A 16,165-nucleotide genomic window follows, 5' to 3' on the forward strand; every position below is an offset into this window, starting at 1 on the left:
TCTGCCTGCGCCAGACGTCGTTCAGACGCTTCGGAATAGATAATATAATTTTTCTTTTCAGCTTATTCTTTTTTTTTAATGACAATCAGGTAATTAAGGGACATAATTAAGGGCGATTACGATCTCGTTATTCGACGTTAACCGGAGGGACGTTAACAGCCTGTACGTATAGATATATTAAGAGAGGAAAGACGACGTCGGGGATCAGGACGACGTTGGCGTGCGATGACCTTCTTGCACCTGCAGCAGCATCAGCGCACATAACACACGTAGTAAACCTGCACCTGCCCCTCAACAGCGGTTACTTCTCTAACTCACATGCGTGAAAAGGTGATTGACTGCTGCACAGCGCTCGTCTACGGACTTTTTCAACTCAAATATCCGGTAATAGCTGTACTTTACACGCTAGGTCTGCACACAACTAATGATTATCAAGGGTTGGAAAAAAAATGAAAACTTTTTTTTTCATAGATTTCAAATCGATTCTGATCCGATCGTCTTCGTCAATTTTCGGTGCTTTTCAATCACGTTCGAAACTGAAAACTGCGAAAACTTATATCCTGACACTTGGTGAAAAAAATTCCGATTACTCCCTCAACCGACGTATCGGCCCTCGATTCTAATATTATCTGCATGGATGAATAATAAATATGCTTCAATTATAAATGTATACCGAATACATACGTATAAAATATACATCGATCCTGAGATCAGTCTGCACAGTTCGCACGCGAGACTGGGATAAATTCTTTCGCGATGTTTCATGGTTTCGTGTTACTGCAGCAGCGAAGGTATTTATGTATCGAAAAGACTTGAAAAAAAAAAATATATGTACACATATATGTATATAATAACCAGAAAATCAATTTCTCTTACATATATAAATATATAACATGTACAGTGAATATGACGTCATCATCCTCTTAACGTTCCTCCCAATAAGTGGCTCACCTTGCAATGCCGCCGCCGGTATATTACGCTGACATATGTATAAGTTGGGACATACATACATGTATGTACGTAAAGTAGCCATTGCGATATTTTATTTCGCATATATATACATACACTCAATAAATAATTTCATATACCCACAAAGTCCCTAGCCTCCTCAAGGCGTTCGCGCGGTGATCCAGTTTCTGCGTATATCAAAATTCTCATTTGCAAAAGAAAAAACCGAAAATAAGATTCTCACGTGAGGGTTAAAGATAAAGAGAAGACGGAAAAAAATATTAACCAGCTAAAATATATGTAGGTAAAGGTTGGTCGGTTTCTCGGCTGCTCTACGAACTCAATTTTACATCCGATTCACTATATCGACCCGTTTCACATGGCAAATTGATTTGATTCCCACACGTTTTTAAAGCATGCAGTTATTAAGCGCGTGTAATTATAGTATAGCTTTTCATACTATAGTTATAATTTGCATAAATTCACAAACTTTCATCGTCATGCACTCTCCACAATTTCTATCGCACGCTACTTAATGTTTATATTGCGCTTTCGTGTTAGCTATTGAAAAATGCTTATAAACGACGGATCTAAAAAATACGGATGTGCGTGAAGTACGCGTTAGGCGAATTAAAACTTTTTATAATTTACCTTGATGTCACACGATCGTCGTTTGTTACAAAGGCCGAAAAATATGGAGCACATGAAAAATATTATTTTCAAAAACGAGAAGAAGAATAATAAGAAAATTATAATTTCGCGAATAACCGTAAGACTTTTAATTTCCCACATAACAATCAAAGGCAGGTAATCGCAAATATATTCAATGAACGTGCAATTATAATTATTTCAACGCACCGCACAGCAGCGACAACACTTCAAACTAAGAACGTAAATGTGTTTTTTTGATAAATTTGAGATTAAACACCAACAGATTATACAGTGCATAAATTACTTTTATATGTTGTAGATTCAGATATGAATTTGTCAATTAATTATCGCAATTATGATTTTCACTGTAATGGAATAAATAAATTTTCGTTGCAATAACAATAGGTATATCTAGGTTACACGTATACGTAGAAATGAGCAGCGGATAAATAAATTATCGACTATAAATAAAATAAATAAATAGATAAATAATTAATTACGAAATAAAATAAATAAAGAGATTGAAAAACTTTAACCGAAATTCATTCAAAATTCATTATTATCAGAACCAACGCTAATCCTGAGAGAGACTATCGTGGACTGGTGATATTGTAAACTCTTAGCTATGAAAAACTAGCAAATTGGTCTATAAAGGCCACAAGTTCTCTGGTATATAAGTGATTGTGGGAGCATAATAAGAATTATCATACATATATATGTAAGAGAGAAACATAACTGGACTAAGTAGATCATGAAAGGACAGAAATTGTTATAACTATTCGTGTATGGTGCGTTTCGCGTCAAACCGACCGCGCTAAACGTAATTTCGAATAATTTTTTTTCATATTCACCTTATTACCATCACCTGAAAATGTGAAAAATTAAAATAAAAAAAATTCTCAGGATCAGGATCGTATCTAGTCGACGTCGAACGCCCCGTATATTCGACGTATGTATGTGTGTATATGTATACACCAATACGAGGTGAAGTCGGAGAAGAGGATAATACCCGAAATATATTATATATACCTATACATATATTCATAGGTTTCTCTGTATCCTAGTTACCCTGCTCTCTGTTAGTTGATATCATTTGAGTCAAGCTGACGGATCAACAAACAATAGAAATTTATTCTCGCGGAAATTCGGTTTAATTGTAAGACCCAAAACTCGGTATGGCTAAAGAGAGTCGAGTCGCGATAACTGATATACACAGACAATATAAGGATTTTATGTGAGGCATTCCATGTCAAATCAACGTGGACCCTCTCAATATTATAAACTGATTCCTTTTTTTCCAATATTCAAGTTGATTCGATCGAACCATTCAAAAAAAAAAAAGAAAATGCTAGTTCTGTATGTGGAGGGATAATTAGAATCGATCTGATGTGTGGAGTTTGGAACAAAAAATCGTATAAAAATAATTGCCATAATCATATGTACCGGGAAAGAAGATATATTTTCATATAAAAACATATAGTATAATCTTCACGTTTGAAAATGATGGAAAAAAAAATATTTATTGTGTGTAATTTACATGACTAACGACAAACTCATTTTATCTCTATAGTTGCTCATGTCTGCGGAAATGACTTTATCACAAAAAGATATAGCCACATATTTTTCACTAAAACAACTCATCGGTATAACATACGCGGTGGTGATTATTTGTCTAGGACTTCGGTCTAGCAGAAAAAAAATTCTTTCTACTAGATACGTCGATTTTGTGTGACAGCCACGTGCTGACTGTACGAGATATTTCCCCCATACCCGCCCTCAAACAACGTTATTATTTGTTTCCTTTTTTTTTTAAATAAAACAACGTACGATTTGTTACAATTACTTTACTCAGCGTCTCGTGAATAAAAATATTCAATGAGCCGTATGTTTGAGCTCAGAATATTTTATAAAAAAAAGTGAGGTAACATGCAGAAGAAAAAAAATTTGGAATTTGTTTTTTCGATTTTGAATGGAAGGAAAATCAATGAGGAATAAAGTATTTTTTTTCGAAAACTATAAATTAATTTGTTGTTTATCGGTATTGCAGCGGACTATTTGGCATCGGTAAAATATAAAGTTACGTAGGTATGTAAGGGCTGCGCATTACCGACCGTCGACTTGGAGAGGGGAGCGCGAAATTTAAACTTTTCCTCATTGCCGTAAAAGAAAATCACTTGACAATAAGATTTATTGAAAAAAAAAAAAATCAATGAAGAGCCATGAAATTTTAATAAGCGAATGATCTTGCCGAGGTATTTTTTTTTGTTTTCCAAATAGAAAGATAAAATGGTTACGAACGCAGGGTTTTATTATTAAACTTGTACAAAAAAATATGTTATTTATACCGCTGCACCTTTGAATAAAAGGAAATCCTAATGAATCAAAAGTACGATGGTTATTAATCAACCCCGCATTCCGACGATATTAGCGATCTTCGCATTATAATATTGTATACACGCGGTAAATGCATAAGTCTGTAATTTTGCCTTTCTCCGCAGCAACGGAGATAGTGATACGCTATACATAAGATATACATATAACCACATTAATAAATAAATGCCATTCATACAGAAATGTGTGTGTGTAATTAGGTGTACATAATAATAACGAGAAAAGTGGGACATGGATTTGCCTTGGACGAAACTTACTTCACGTGATAACGAGAGTTGTAATTAATCTCATCGTCCGTATTAAAAGCCTAATATGCATGCTCAGGTCGCGAGAATTTTTTCTTTTTTTACTTGAAAATAATGCCGATTTCGTTGATGTTTTCTAATTCTTGCAAAATTTTTTCGCCAAATTCCATACACTTTCCAAAAAAACCAAACAACATTGAGGATTTCCGACACCACATGATATAGTATTTCCTCACATTCATAAAATCGTTTTCAGTTCCACGTATAAGCCGTGCATAAAACGTACCACCAAATTCGTTAATGGGTTCCAAAGAATTACGGAGTGAGCCAATCCGGATGTGAAAAATTAAAAGGGCACCAATGATACGTGACTCATAATGGATACACATTCGGATGTGTACGTGTGAATATCGTTCATTAAAAAAATTGTCGAATAAATTTCATGATTTCTCGGTATAATTTCTATTCCTGTGTACTCCTCCAGCTCCTTTGGAATGGTATCGTATACAACGACGACAAAAACACGAACGAGCTACAACATAATGACGTCATTCGTACGCGTACGTATTATGACGTAAAAATTTACGCTCGGGGCAACGTGCACCATGCGTAGATAGTAAAATCAGTGAAGCATATAGATATGTGTATTAACCCGTAGAAGAAGCGCGCACGGAGTAAAAGCAAATAACCAATAGCATGCAGCCGGAGCCATCACCCAGCCTTTCAACTGGCAGCCAACGAACCAACCAACCAAGGACTTCCGCATTTTTTTACTACACGCACTCTTACGGTACATCTTATCTCCGTTTCACTATGCATAGGTATACCTGCACCGTACTTTAAGCTAAGGTCAGAAATAGCATTGCGTCTCTATTAGGTTTGTCTAGGAGAATTACCTATCGCTATTTTAAGGCATGCATTCAGAAACGTGGGAGACCATACTGAAAAAATGAAATTGAAACAGTAATGCTACACAAGAAGCTGTATAAGTCGAGAGGTAGGTATTTTCGAGGTTGAAACGTGAGAGAATAAAATCTAAATAAATTTGAAAAAAATAAAAATCAAGAACGCAACTCGTTTCATTTTTTCCCCCGTTTAAGGGCATGAATTCTTTATACATTTTTTTTTACCGGTAATTGCCGCAGTACGAGATATCGTAGCCATTTCCCATAAGTGCAGGTTTGAAAATATAATTCTTACGGTGATCTTCTGCCGGCGGGAGACTACCAGAGATCATCTTTCCGTAAAAGGCGATGCGAGGTGGAAATAAAAAATACATGAAGTAAAAAGAAATCGAAAAAAACTGGACCAGTTTCACAATACCATAAATCTACCCTGTACGTGTATACCGATATAACGCCGACTAGGATTTTTTTTTTCATTTTAAACTTTTACATTTTTTTTCCACGTATTTGGTCTATTCAAAAGTGTCGTCTGTTGAAATTATTATCCGCGAGTGTAAAGGGAAGAATTTCGAACAATGAAATATTCTCGAATTTTTGCCCGCAGCCGATGCGGGTGGGTCTTTACCTGAAATTTGGGTTTTGTCCGATTACCTGCTGAAAATCTTTGGAAAAAAAGGAAAAGAAAAAAAAAAACATTGTCTGTAGCCAGAAAAGAGAGAAATTGTAAAATTTTCTACGTGCTACTAAAAGGACATCCGCACCTGCAGCCCTTGACAGGACTGCAAGGTTGTGCTGCAGGTAACTAAGCATTTGATGGACAGTGGTTTGGGTTATAAGGGGAGCGAGCAAAAAACGACAACATCGTGAGTAAGTTACAACAAGGTATTAGCCGGAAGTTATTCAAATAGGGGGACCCTGAACCACACGAAACTATATGCCGCACAACGGTCAATTGTACCGCAACGGAGAGTTCGTTTAAACGCGGCGGCACGATGCGAGTAGGTAAAATTCTATAGCATCAAAAGTTCTACGAATAATGGCTAATTTACCCCAACTAGCTGCACGAGCTAGAGAAAAAAAGAATCACATAGAAAAAATAAAATGGTATACTGCAACGTAAATATTTAGGCGTACGAATTACACACAAACACATGAGGTGTACGGTTTCAATCTAACCAGAACCCTCGACTGGGGTGAATACCGCTTTTTTTTTTCACTTTTTTCTACTATTGAAAATCCAGCAACTGCAGATCTAAACGACTCCGGAGTCGGGGAGCTGTTAGTCTTTAAGAGGGTGATAAAGTAAACGCAACAGATTTGTTCCAGGACGTTTACTTTCGTTTTTATTTTCTCCTTGTACGTAGAGTTTTTCTTTATTTTATTCCCTGCATTTCTTTGGAACCAATTACTTGATTTCTCTGGGGGTTCGCATGAATTACATAGAGACGATAAAATTAGGTCAAGACTATACTATGAAATAAAATTCAACGACTTCCTTTCGTACACCGATACTAGGATAACTATAGGAGCTTGTGGTCTAAGAAATTACCCACTCTGTTAATAAGTGATTCAGAATTTATGATGAAATAATATTTTTTTTGAGGCTTTTAAAACCCTTGACTTAATCTGGCGATCGTTATCGTATAGCTGATAGCCAGTCGTCTGAATGGTTCTTGTCAGGGACAAATTCTTTGATAGTTAATCATACGTTGTATATCTGTACGTGAAAGAAGAATCTTGATGAAAAGATAACTCTTAAATGAACGATAAGGTCCTTGGAAAGATGAGAATAATTGTAAATTATTTTTGCATATAGTTATCTATGAATAAATTTAGTAGAGAAGTACGAACAGGTAATAAATTTTTAATTTCGTATACTGGTTCAAAGCAGTGTAATTATTGAGGCAAAAATAAATTTTTTAAATCTGACTCACTTGTATTTCAAGCAAAAGTTCCGTCTTCTTCCTTCTTATGTCAATTAATATCTTTTGCTGCTCCGGCGTCAATTCTGCAAGAAGAAGAAAAAACAATGCAATTAATCAACTCTTCTTTTAACGTACCGGTGACAGCGTCCGCTGCTCTAATTTATAATTCATCATTTGTGGCGGGGAGTCATAACTGGGCAAGAGAACTGAAGAATGTTCTCTTCTCTACTAGAGAATCAACCGAACGAATCTATCGTACGTATACATGCAATGAGATACATAAAATTGTCGACCACTTGATCCAGATACACACCTACGTTTGTGCAGTCATTACAGTTATGGTTATGCTTATGGTTATGGTTATAACATGTGAATGAGGCCTCGGGTACAAATTACGTAACCATATGTAACATGGTAGAAAATATTGCAACACTGCGTAGGTACTTTTGATTGAAGAGGGATATACAGTACAGCTGCTCTAGATTTTGGAGAAATCAGGTATGAAATAATGAATAGAGATAAGTAAAAGGTAATTGAATTGCAAAACCACTGTTATAATTATTACTAACGACAGGATCAGGTCTGTTATTGATGTAAATAAAAAGCGAGAGCTAAATCTTTTGTAAAATAATGAGGACTTGTTAAGTAATAATTAATTAATTAATTACGATTCATTAAGTAAAATTTAATTGAAAATATCTCATAAAAACGACACAAAGGCGTATCCTCTGGCAAGCAAGTGTTCTCATTAGAACCAATTTAGCAAATGGTCTAAAAATAAGTATTTCAGATTAAAACTCTCTGCACAGGGGACCCAACGACCGAACGACTACCAGGCAATCTGACCGGTAAGAATATATGCAAGCACTGCGGGATCTACACTGAGTCACTAGGAAATGAAGAAATTTCATTGTCTGAGAATGTACCATCCCTTCTTTTATTTTTGCATCACAGATTCAAGGACAGAAAGTAAAAAGGGTATTGCTACCAATTTCATTATTGCAGATTCAATCCAAGTTAAACCTTACTAGTTTGAATAACACTTATGACCGTAGCAACTGAAGCTCTTATCTAAACCAGCAGCTTGTGTAAGCAATGCAGTATCATATATCTGATCTTCTAGTCTTTGTCCCATTTCTACACTTCTCAGCATGCTTAGCAGCGAAGTATATGGACCGTACAATGTGATATACGAGCCCTGTTATATATTGACAACTGTTTTGACCAAAAGTAGAACAAAATTGATGACTATTTTTCTACTTCTAATACAGCTAAATTGATGAATTTTCATCTACTCCTTTGAGTCTGATAAACGACTACCAAGTCAGTTACAATACTGACAGTTTATTGCAAGATGAAAAATGAAAAAGAAACCACATTTCATTTCTATGAAATGGTATTTATAAGCATCAAATAATCAGAGTTGTGGCGATAGGAGGTGAGTTATTGAGGTTTACAGAATTACGCTGTTTCACAATGACATACTTCTAATGTCCTTGCTCTCAGATAACACTGGGAAATTTTATTGCTTCAAATTCTAAGAATTGAGTATTAGCTTGCAAATGTTATCGGTAGTGCTCGATGGTCAGTTATATTAGTGCTGTAAAATAAACAAAATTCTAGATATCTATCAGCTAGTATTCCATTGTTTCTATTAGATTATGGAACTTGCAAAATTTCAATTAATCTCATTAATGCCAGAGTTCACCTTGTTTTGAAAGATAAATAGTGGAGAAAGTACAGTAGTAACAGAGAAATGTTCCAACACTGATTAAGATTTTGTGATTACCCAGAAATTTCAAGGTATCCACTATCAAAAGGTGCGATTTTGGGCAGAGAAAATCAAGCAACAATCAACGCCAAACAGTAACGTGGATATGAAGCAAGTCATACACTCATATCCTAGCTGGGGTGTGTCATTCTATTTTTTAAGCTTTATTTTTTAAATACTTCTTTTTGTTTACTCCACCACGAGTAGCTGTAACTGTGCTATACACAGACGTGGTTTCAAAATCGACCACCGTGCAGTACAAACATACAGAGGGGCTGTTGTGCCAAGCAGACTGTCAACGAATGTCTTTAGTTGTAATTAAAGGTTATAATTTAAAAATCGATTACCCGTTGTGCTGAACTGGTCCACTTGGTGTGCTCCAGAGTTCACTCCCGATCCGCCTAGACCATCCAAGTCTTGCCACATTTCCGATATTATTAACACTTTTCGAACTCACACACCAGCTATCACTTCACTCCACCGGCGCCATTTTAACTGTATACCTGCGTGCGCGCCGCCCAACGTTTGACAACGCGTCTAGTTCTCAGGCTTGGTTCTCGCCCCGCTCTCCCGACACCGCTCCCCAGAATTTGGCGTGCAAGACTTCGGAATCTGATTGCTGCAGTCGTTCTACCGTTGCCGTCTGAACTAAACTTGGTCGGTTAGGCAGCTAGCAGCAAGCTCTTTACCGATTTGACAGCCCACCGCAAGCTGCTAATCGGAACATGCTTAGAGCATACTTATAGTGCACTGATAGTGTATTATTAGCAGTAACATAGAGAATATGAGCACTCATGCGTTGTCTTTTCCCGCCTTTTCTTTTATTTGGGTTCCCCGCTGCAGCTTTACCACTGAAATGTTACGGGTACATTTCAGCGAGCTCTACATAAACGTCAACTGTCAACGAGTCACTGCCTCATCTGGTAGGTTTGGGCCAAGAGATATGCATAAGCTCTATGGTACTACTCTACACGTGTAATGGGTATTAGCAGACGATCCAGCGTCCTGCATCCGTGCGTAGTCGATTGACGTCGATATGCGCGCTCACGGAACAGCGAACGGGTATTCGGTGAACTTGAACTAATGATCTTCCAAATCTTGCTTCAGCCGTTTCAGAGAATACACCTTTCAAAAATTCATGTTTAGTCCCCACCAAATGGCGACTCGATATGCCTCGTTGAAGCAAAAACGTATAAGGTACTTCCTAACAAAGAGAGGCAGATAAACTAGGTTCATTAAATCTCATCTACCTATATCTTTTTTACAATGTATGTGAATTTCAGGAATTGAACGTATGACAAGTGTTCTTGAATTGTTATCGGAGATATTGAATTGCTTTTGTAATTTATGTTTATTCAAAATGTATGCTATTTATCACTTGCACCAAACGGAATTGTTTGTGGAAGTGAATAATTATTATTCATCAACGATTAGGTAATAAAAAATGAATAGATGGTTAGTTTTTTTATAGTTTTTGCTTTTCTTTCTTGGCCTGTTCAGCAAGTGCTTCTAGACGATCGTGTTCAGCGATCAATGCTTCCACTTCTGATGCAGGTAAAATACGAGTCTTGGTTTTACCATTTTCACGAGTTAGAGTTGCCATCTCAACTGTAGAAATGTAAAAATATAGTTAAAGGAAATGCTTGAAATCGAATAATTGTTTACATTGCATTTAGAGACAATAACTCAATTCATATGCTTGGATCTCCAAAACATGTAAGATACACACAAATCCTAGAGAATGCAAGGTCTCAAAAATTGAATGAATCACTGATAATTAGTTACCTTTGTCTGCGGAAAGTTTAGTCATATCGAGTGTTTTTGATAGAACTTTGATAGCGAGAGCCATGGCATCCTTCAAAGTGGTTTCACCTTCTTGATACTCCTGCTTTAGGGAAGAGACTGCTGCTGCCGAATTATTGCCAATACAAGTTGCTTTCCACCCACTATAATTGCCACTAGGGTCAGATTGGTAAAGCTGATAACCATAATGCCGATCCCAGCCCATATATAGGATAGACACACCAAACGGTCTTTTTCCTCCATATTGAGTGTATGCTTGCTTAACATCACATAGCCATGACACCAGCTGCTCGCAGGGAATTGCTTCGCCATATTGCAGAAGATATCGCTGACCAATTAATCGGAGCTCATTCGTAAGTACATTTGCATCTGAAGTCACTCCAGCAACAGAACAAACCATATCTTCATTTAGTTTGTAAATTTTTTCTGAGAAGAATACTTCATCCAACAGTTTGTTGGTATTTCTTCTTTCGGCAGCTAATAAAATTCCATCATTGGCAAGGATTCCTAAGCAAGTACCCGCGTGACTTATGGCTTCCATGGCATATTCAACCTGATACAGTCTCCCCTCAGGGGAGAATATCGTAGTTCTTGTGTCATACCGACGAGCCTGATAAATAAAATCATGTATCAGTCACTGATCTGAAGAAGTATATCAATCAAATAGTTTTGACTTGGTATTGTCAGTTTCTGTTCAAATAATACACTATTCTCAAAAAACAACCAACTGTGAACTTTATAATTCTTGTACATATCAAAACTCTGTGGAGTGTATGAACAGGATTGTATGCATGACGATGCATCAATTTATATTGCTCAGCATCTTGCGATGGCTCGTATGTTTTGATGATCTTTTGGTTTCAACTATACTGATTTATTCTTAGAAAATGAAGATGTAAATCGCGACAGTTATAGGGCGAAGATATTTTCGTAAGCACTTCGAGAAATACTGGATGACAATGCATCAATAGAGGTATTCTAACCTTTCAATGTTTTTCACATAGTAACTTTGTGTTTATATATTCGAACAATGAAGGAAGGAAAATACAGTAAATTGAGGTAAATTCAACATAATAAGAAAGGAGTCTGTACTCACCATTTTATTACACTAGTATAAAACTAATTGTTAACTGAGAAAAGCAATTGGAGTAATACGCGAAATATTTGACGGCCGGTTAAGAATGGAACGTAGAGTATATTTAATGTAGACTGACCATTCCGTGTGTTCAACTTGGGCTTTTGAAATTCACAGACAGAGGACAGTAATCGTGCGAGCTTACGCCCTCTCACTGAATCTATCAACCAGTTTTTTGAACTAGCAGTCCCTGAAACCCTCCTTGAACTTAGGGGTGCATACCGACCGCAGTTATTGTGATCATCGGTAAATCAACCGGTCACAACCAGGGAAATCATTTCCGCATTTACCTTTTGGGATGCGGGGGAAATATAGGATTGTTTTGAACATGTAGACATTGAGTAACTATACTTTAGTACGAAGTATAGTTACTCAATGATGTAGACAACGAACTATTGGCTCCACTTCTGAAATAAAAGAAAATTTTTTACAGATAGTTCCAAAAAAAAAATCTAAAAGTTATACGTTCATAAACAATCAATGTTAAAAACGAGATCTTTTAGACACCACAATGGGGGGCATCGTCCTTTGGAACAACCCTTATGTAAGACTCAAAGTTGTATGAATCAATCATTGACTTGCTGCTCCACGTTCAACAAACACGTATAATCAAATCCAATTTTTAGGGCCATAGTATCAGAATAGAATTAAAACCACCTGAAGTGAGGTAGCGTCCTCGGCTCGTTTCGATTTTTTTTCCCCAGTAGAACGATCGCCAAAAGTACAGTTTGTAGAATATGTAATATGTTATATCTTCTACACACTGTGCCAAGAGCCCTATGCAAACCACTAGCAACTCAGCATTCCAAGTCCGGCAAAGTAGAATCTGGAACATACAAATGGGGGAAAAAATAATATAATAGACACCTTATATCATAATAAAAAGTAATACACGGTAGACTTGAATTTAGACATGGCTTTTGCATTCCGAATTACATAGACAGATGAACATTGTACCATATGATTGTACGAATCAAAATCTTATGGATATGCGGACAATCAAAACTTGCGCAAGACAATTATACACAGGACACACAAAACATGTACATACAGAAAACACCACATAAAGAACATGAAACACGAGACGGAACAAATAGTTAAACCATAGATATTTTGAACAATATATCTATGGTTAAACATCATTATTTTCAATCATCTTATAAGTAAACATCATCAGCAAAAAATAATCAAGAGCGTACAACAGTAAAAAATATGAATCGCAACAGAACAATTTCTGAAAAGAGAAGTTTTTGTCAATTAATGAATAAAAAAACGAGATCTGGAAGATACACGTAAGTGATAAACATGTAATTGTTATAACAGGTGAAATTTCACATAAAATTTCTGGAAAAACACACTTGTTAATTAATTTGTACACTATGAAATCTGAAACATGAAAACAAGTATAATGGGCATGTCATTATTAGAGTGAAATTTTCTCCAAAGATAAAAAACGATCAATGTTAAGTAAAATAATTTTAGCTGCCAAAATATCTGGATCATGATGTGCTCAACGACCTCCGCAATCAGAGACGTATTCTTTTGATTACTGGAACAGAAATTTGATATGTTATAAACCCTTTGAGGCGATGGGGAACCGTCCGATTTTCCAAATTTAGATATTGAAGTAAAAGGTAATGCGAAGTGCTGATTTCTGAAATCAGAGAGCAAACTGCATATTAGTAGCCAGAAACAGCCTGTGAACAACATCTGATTAGCAATAAAACTAAAAACTAAGACCTAACACCTATAAGAAAATTTAAATTAGTATAAAAACTGAAAATAAGCACTATTGATTAGGACCTCTAAGAAAATTTTATTAATATTAATAATCTGAAAAGTAAAACTTTGATTAGTATCTTACAAATAATCCCGTGGAAGTCAAGTACCAGGCGCAAGAAGGTGCGATAGTACTTGATTCCTTACAATTTTTTGGCTTTTGGGTTTAAAACGCATAAAGCGTTGCCTTACATATTTTAAACGCCAAGTCCGCGCGCATACGAGTAGCAGCGACGGAACTTGGGTTTTTAATTCTCTTTAAATTCCTGAAAGAAAATCTCTCAATACATATTCCCACCACCAATATCAGTCAAGTTTTTAAAGCGCCTTGCAAGATGGCAAGTCACGCTAGTTATTGTTTTGAAAAATTTCTTAGGACCCCAAAGGACGGCACGACATAAAAAATACAAACACAGATCATGCGATTCCTCGTCCTCGCGCTATATACCCGCGCGACCTGCGTCAGACTTGGAATATTTATGCTAATGAAAATCGAAGAAATGCAACTTTTCAATCGCATCCTTCTATTTCAATTAACATTAGGGAGTGGAAAGGAGAAAGGTTTACAAATTTGTGGCGTGGCGGTCGGCGATCCTCTTCGACGCGAAGTCTTCGAGCTCAACGTCCACCTCACTTCCATCGTTGACTGATGATAGCAATCTTCAGTCAACGCTTCCATGCACCACGGCTGGTAGGAGAGCAAGGCGGACGCATTTCGCCCATTCCGAGTGACCACGAATATTACAGAGAAGCAAAAAATTTAATTTAATTCAATTTGTCTGTCGAAGTTTGTGAATTTTTGAAAAGAAAATGATCAAGTAGATCTCGGCAGAGAGATCTTAAAGACCGCGTGAAGAGACTCGTCAGAAAAATATGGAGTTAAATGTTGCTCAAAATTAAGCAATGGAATCTGATAAACTCGACTCAATTGATCACTTGGAATTGCTGTGGAAAGAAAAGTTGCACTTCCGATTTCTTGCCTACCCATTTTGTTTAGCCCACATCTCACCCAACGGTTAAAACTATTACTCGCGTACACACTGCACATAAATGCCTTCGCGATGCATGAATTTACCTATACCTGCCTTTCACCTATAATTATCCAAGAAATGATTTTACTAACGAAAACCCCGATTCATACTTGCGCCGGCGCACCGAGAATTCGATCTCACTCACATCTCACATTCATTGCCGTGGTATCTCGTTCAAAAAACTTACTGTGGACCTGTTGTGTGTATAGGAATATAAAGGCTGCCCACGCCCCGGCCGAAGCCGTGGTTCATTTAAATTTTGAGAAAAGTCCGGAATTTAAAAAACATCTATGATCTTTGGATGAATTTAGTAAATTTACTCTTGACAATTGAAATTATTTGATATATTGATAAGTTCAATAGAATTGATTGAGAAATATCATCAGTAGAAAAATGAATTTAACTAATCTCACATCTATTCATCAAGTAAGAAGAAGTTAAGGACTGAAAATTGTGTGTAAGGGAAGAAAATTCCTGTAATGATTAGACATCCTGTTATAGTTCTAGTGAATTTACTTATCGGTACCTAAAGACGAGTTCAAGTTGCGTTCAAATTGAGTTGAATGAATTGAAATTTCAAGCATGCAAATAGATGAAAAACAGAGATCAAATTCAAACTTGGTTCAGCTAATGGCTGACCATCAAATTTTAGACTCGATAGATTTTGACTTTTCGCGAAATCTATCCAATTCAATTCCTGACGTACCTGAAAAAGCTGAACCTATAGCATGGACCATCATTCACGCGACAAAATTTTATTACCGATCAGTGATCGACGCAAACGAGATCGATCACCGAATATTACAGAAAAATTAAAACTCGCGTGAGTCGGTTGAACGACGGTCTTCGCCGTTGCCTATGAGCTGCGCACTCTTGCATTTGAATTTATCAAAGTTGCGACTTATTTGAATAGTTCATATTCGACGGACTAATAGTTGACTAATTGCTGAAATAACTGATTGACTAATTAATAAACTGACCGACTGACTGAATCATTCATTGATTCTTTTACCGATTAATTTTACGGAAGAGTTTTATATGTTTGATGCTACAGGGTGCAGATGCGCTATGCTCAATAACAACAAACCCTACAATTACCTGATATAGTAAAATCGAAAACCAGGGTACCGCCACGCCACGTGACAAAAAGGGAAGGGAGATATTATAAAATTATATAAAATACAACGACTCCAACGCCAGCGTTCACCATCGCGTGAGCTGGCAAAGAAGTCGAGGAACTTTAACTGCGCTCACCATCGCTGCCGGTACCAAGACCGAACCCGAGCCGGTTCCCAAGTCTCGGGGGTCTTGGATTTTACCCGGATGTCTCTGCCTCTTTGATGGCCATAGCTGTGTAGTAGGTTGAAACGTTGTAGATTGAATGCAATAAGTGTGGTTTGATGGGAAGTTGATGCGATGCTCCCACGAAGAACCATGCTATAAAAATAGCGAGGAAAAAACCACGGATAATGAGAATCAAAAATTTGTGAATTAAAGGAAATAAATGGTTGTAGAAAGTTTTAAATACCGAGTTTTTGCACTTTATGTGCATGGTCCATGATCATGCTATGTACGAGGTGA

The 16,165-nt window shown here is 36.7% G+C and overlaps 2 protein-coding genes across 3 annotated transcripts in view; both read right to left on the bottom strand.

Annotated features, from left to right (window-relative positions):
- Nucleotides 1-10,029, bottom strand: part of LOC105691927 (cytohesin-1) — a 33,132-nt gene extending 23,103 nt beyond the window's left edge. Inside the window, exons 1-2 of one of the 2 annotated variants that reach the window (XM_020855736.2) lie at nt 9,184-10,029; nt 7,075-7,148 (exon numbers count right to left, since the gene is read on the bottom strand). In XM_020855736.2, coding sequence (XP_020711395.1) covers nt 7,075-7,148; nt 9,184-9,262 — 153 coding nt within the window. In that variant the 5' untranslated portion in view covers nt 9,263-10,029. Of the gene's footprint in view, nt 1-1,599; nt 1,960-7,074; nt 7,149-9,183 lie in introns of those variants that run through there. The other variant, XM_020855737.2, reaches the window with a different exon arrangement.
- A 139-nt stretch (nt 10,030-10,168) lies between these two features.
- On the bottom strand, nt 10,169-11,894 carry LOC105691928 (proteasome subunit alpha type-4). Its single transcript, XM_012410757.3, has 3 exons — nt 11,736-11,894; nt 10,622-11,249; nt 10,169-10,444 (listed from the first exon to the last, which is right to left on the bottom strand). The coding sequence occupies exons 1-3, from the start codon at nt 11,736-11,738 to the stop codon at nt 10,302-10,304; spliced, it is 774 nt and encodes a 257-aa protein (XP_012266180.1). The 5' UTR covers nt 11,739-11,894; the 3' UTR covers nt 10,169-10,301.
- Between the last annotated feature and the right edge of the window lie 4,271 nt (nt 11,895-16,165).

This window comes from Athalia rosae, chromosome 3 (assembly GCF_917208135.1).
Source record: "Athalia rosae chromosome 3, iyAthRosa1.1, whole genome shotgun sequence".
NCBI classification, from domain to species: Eukaryota; Metazoa; Arthropoda; class Insecta; order Hymenoptera; family Athaliidae; genus Athalia; species Athalia rosae.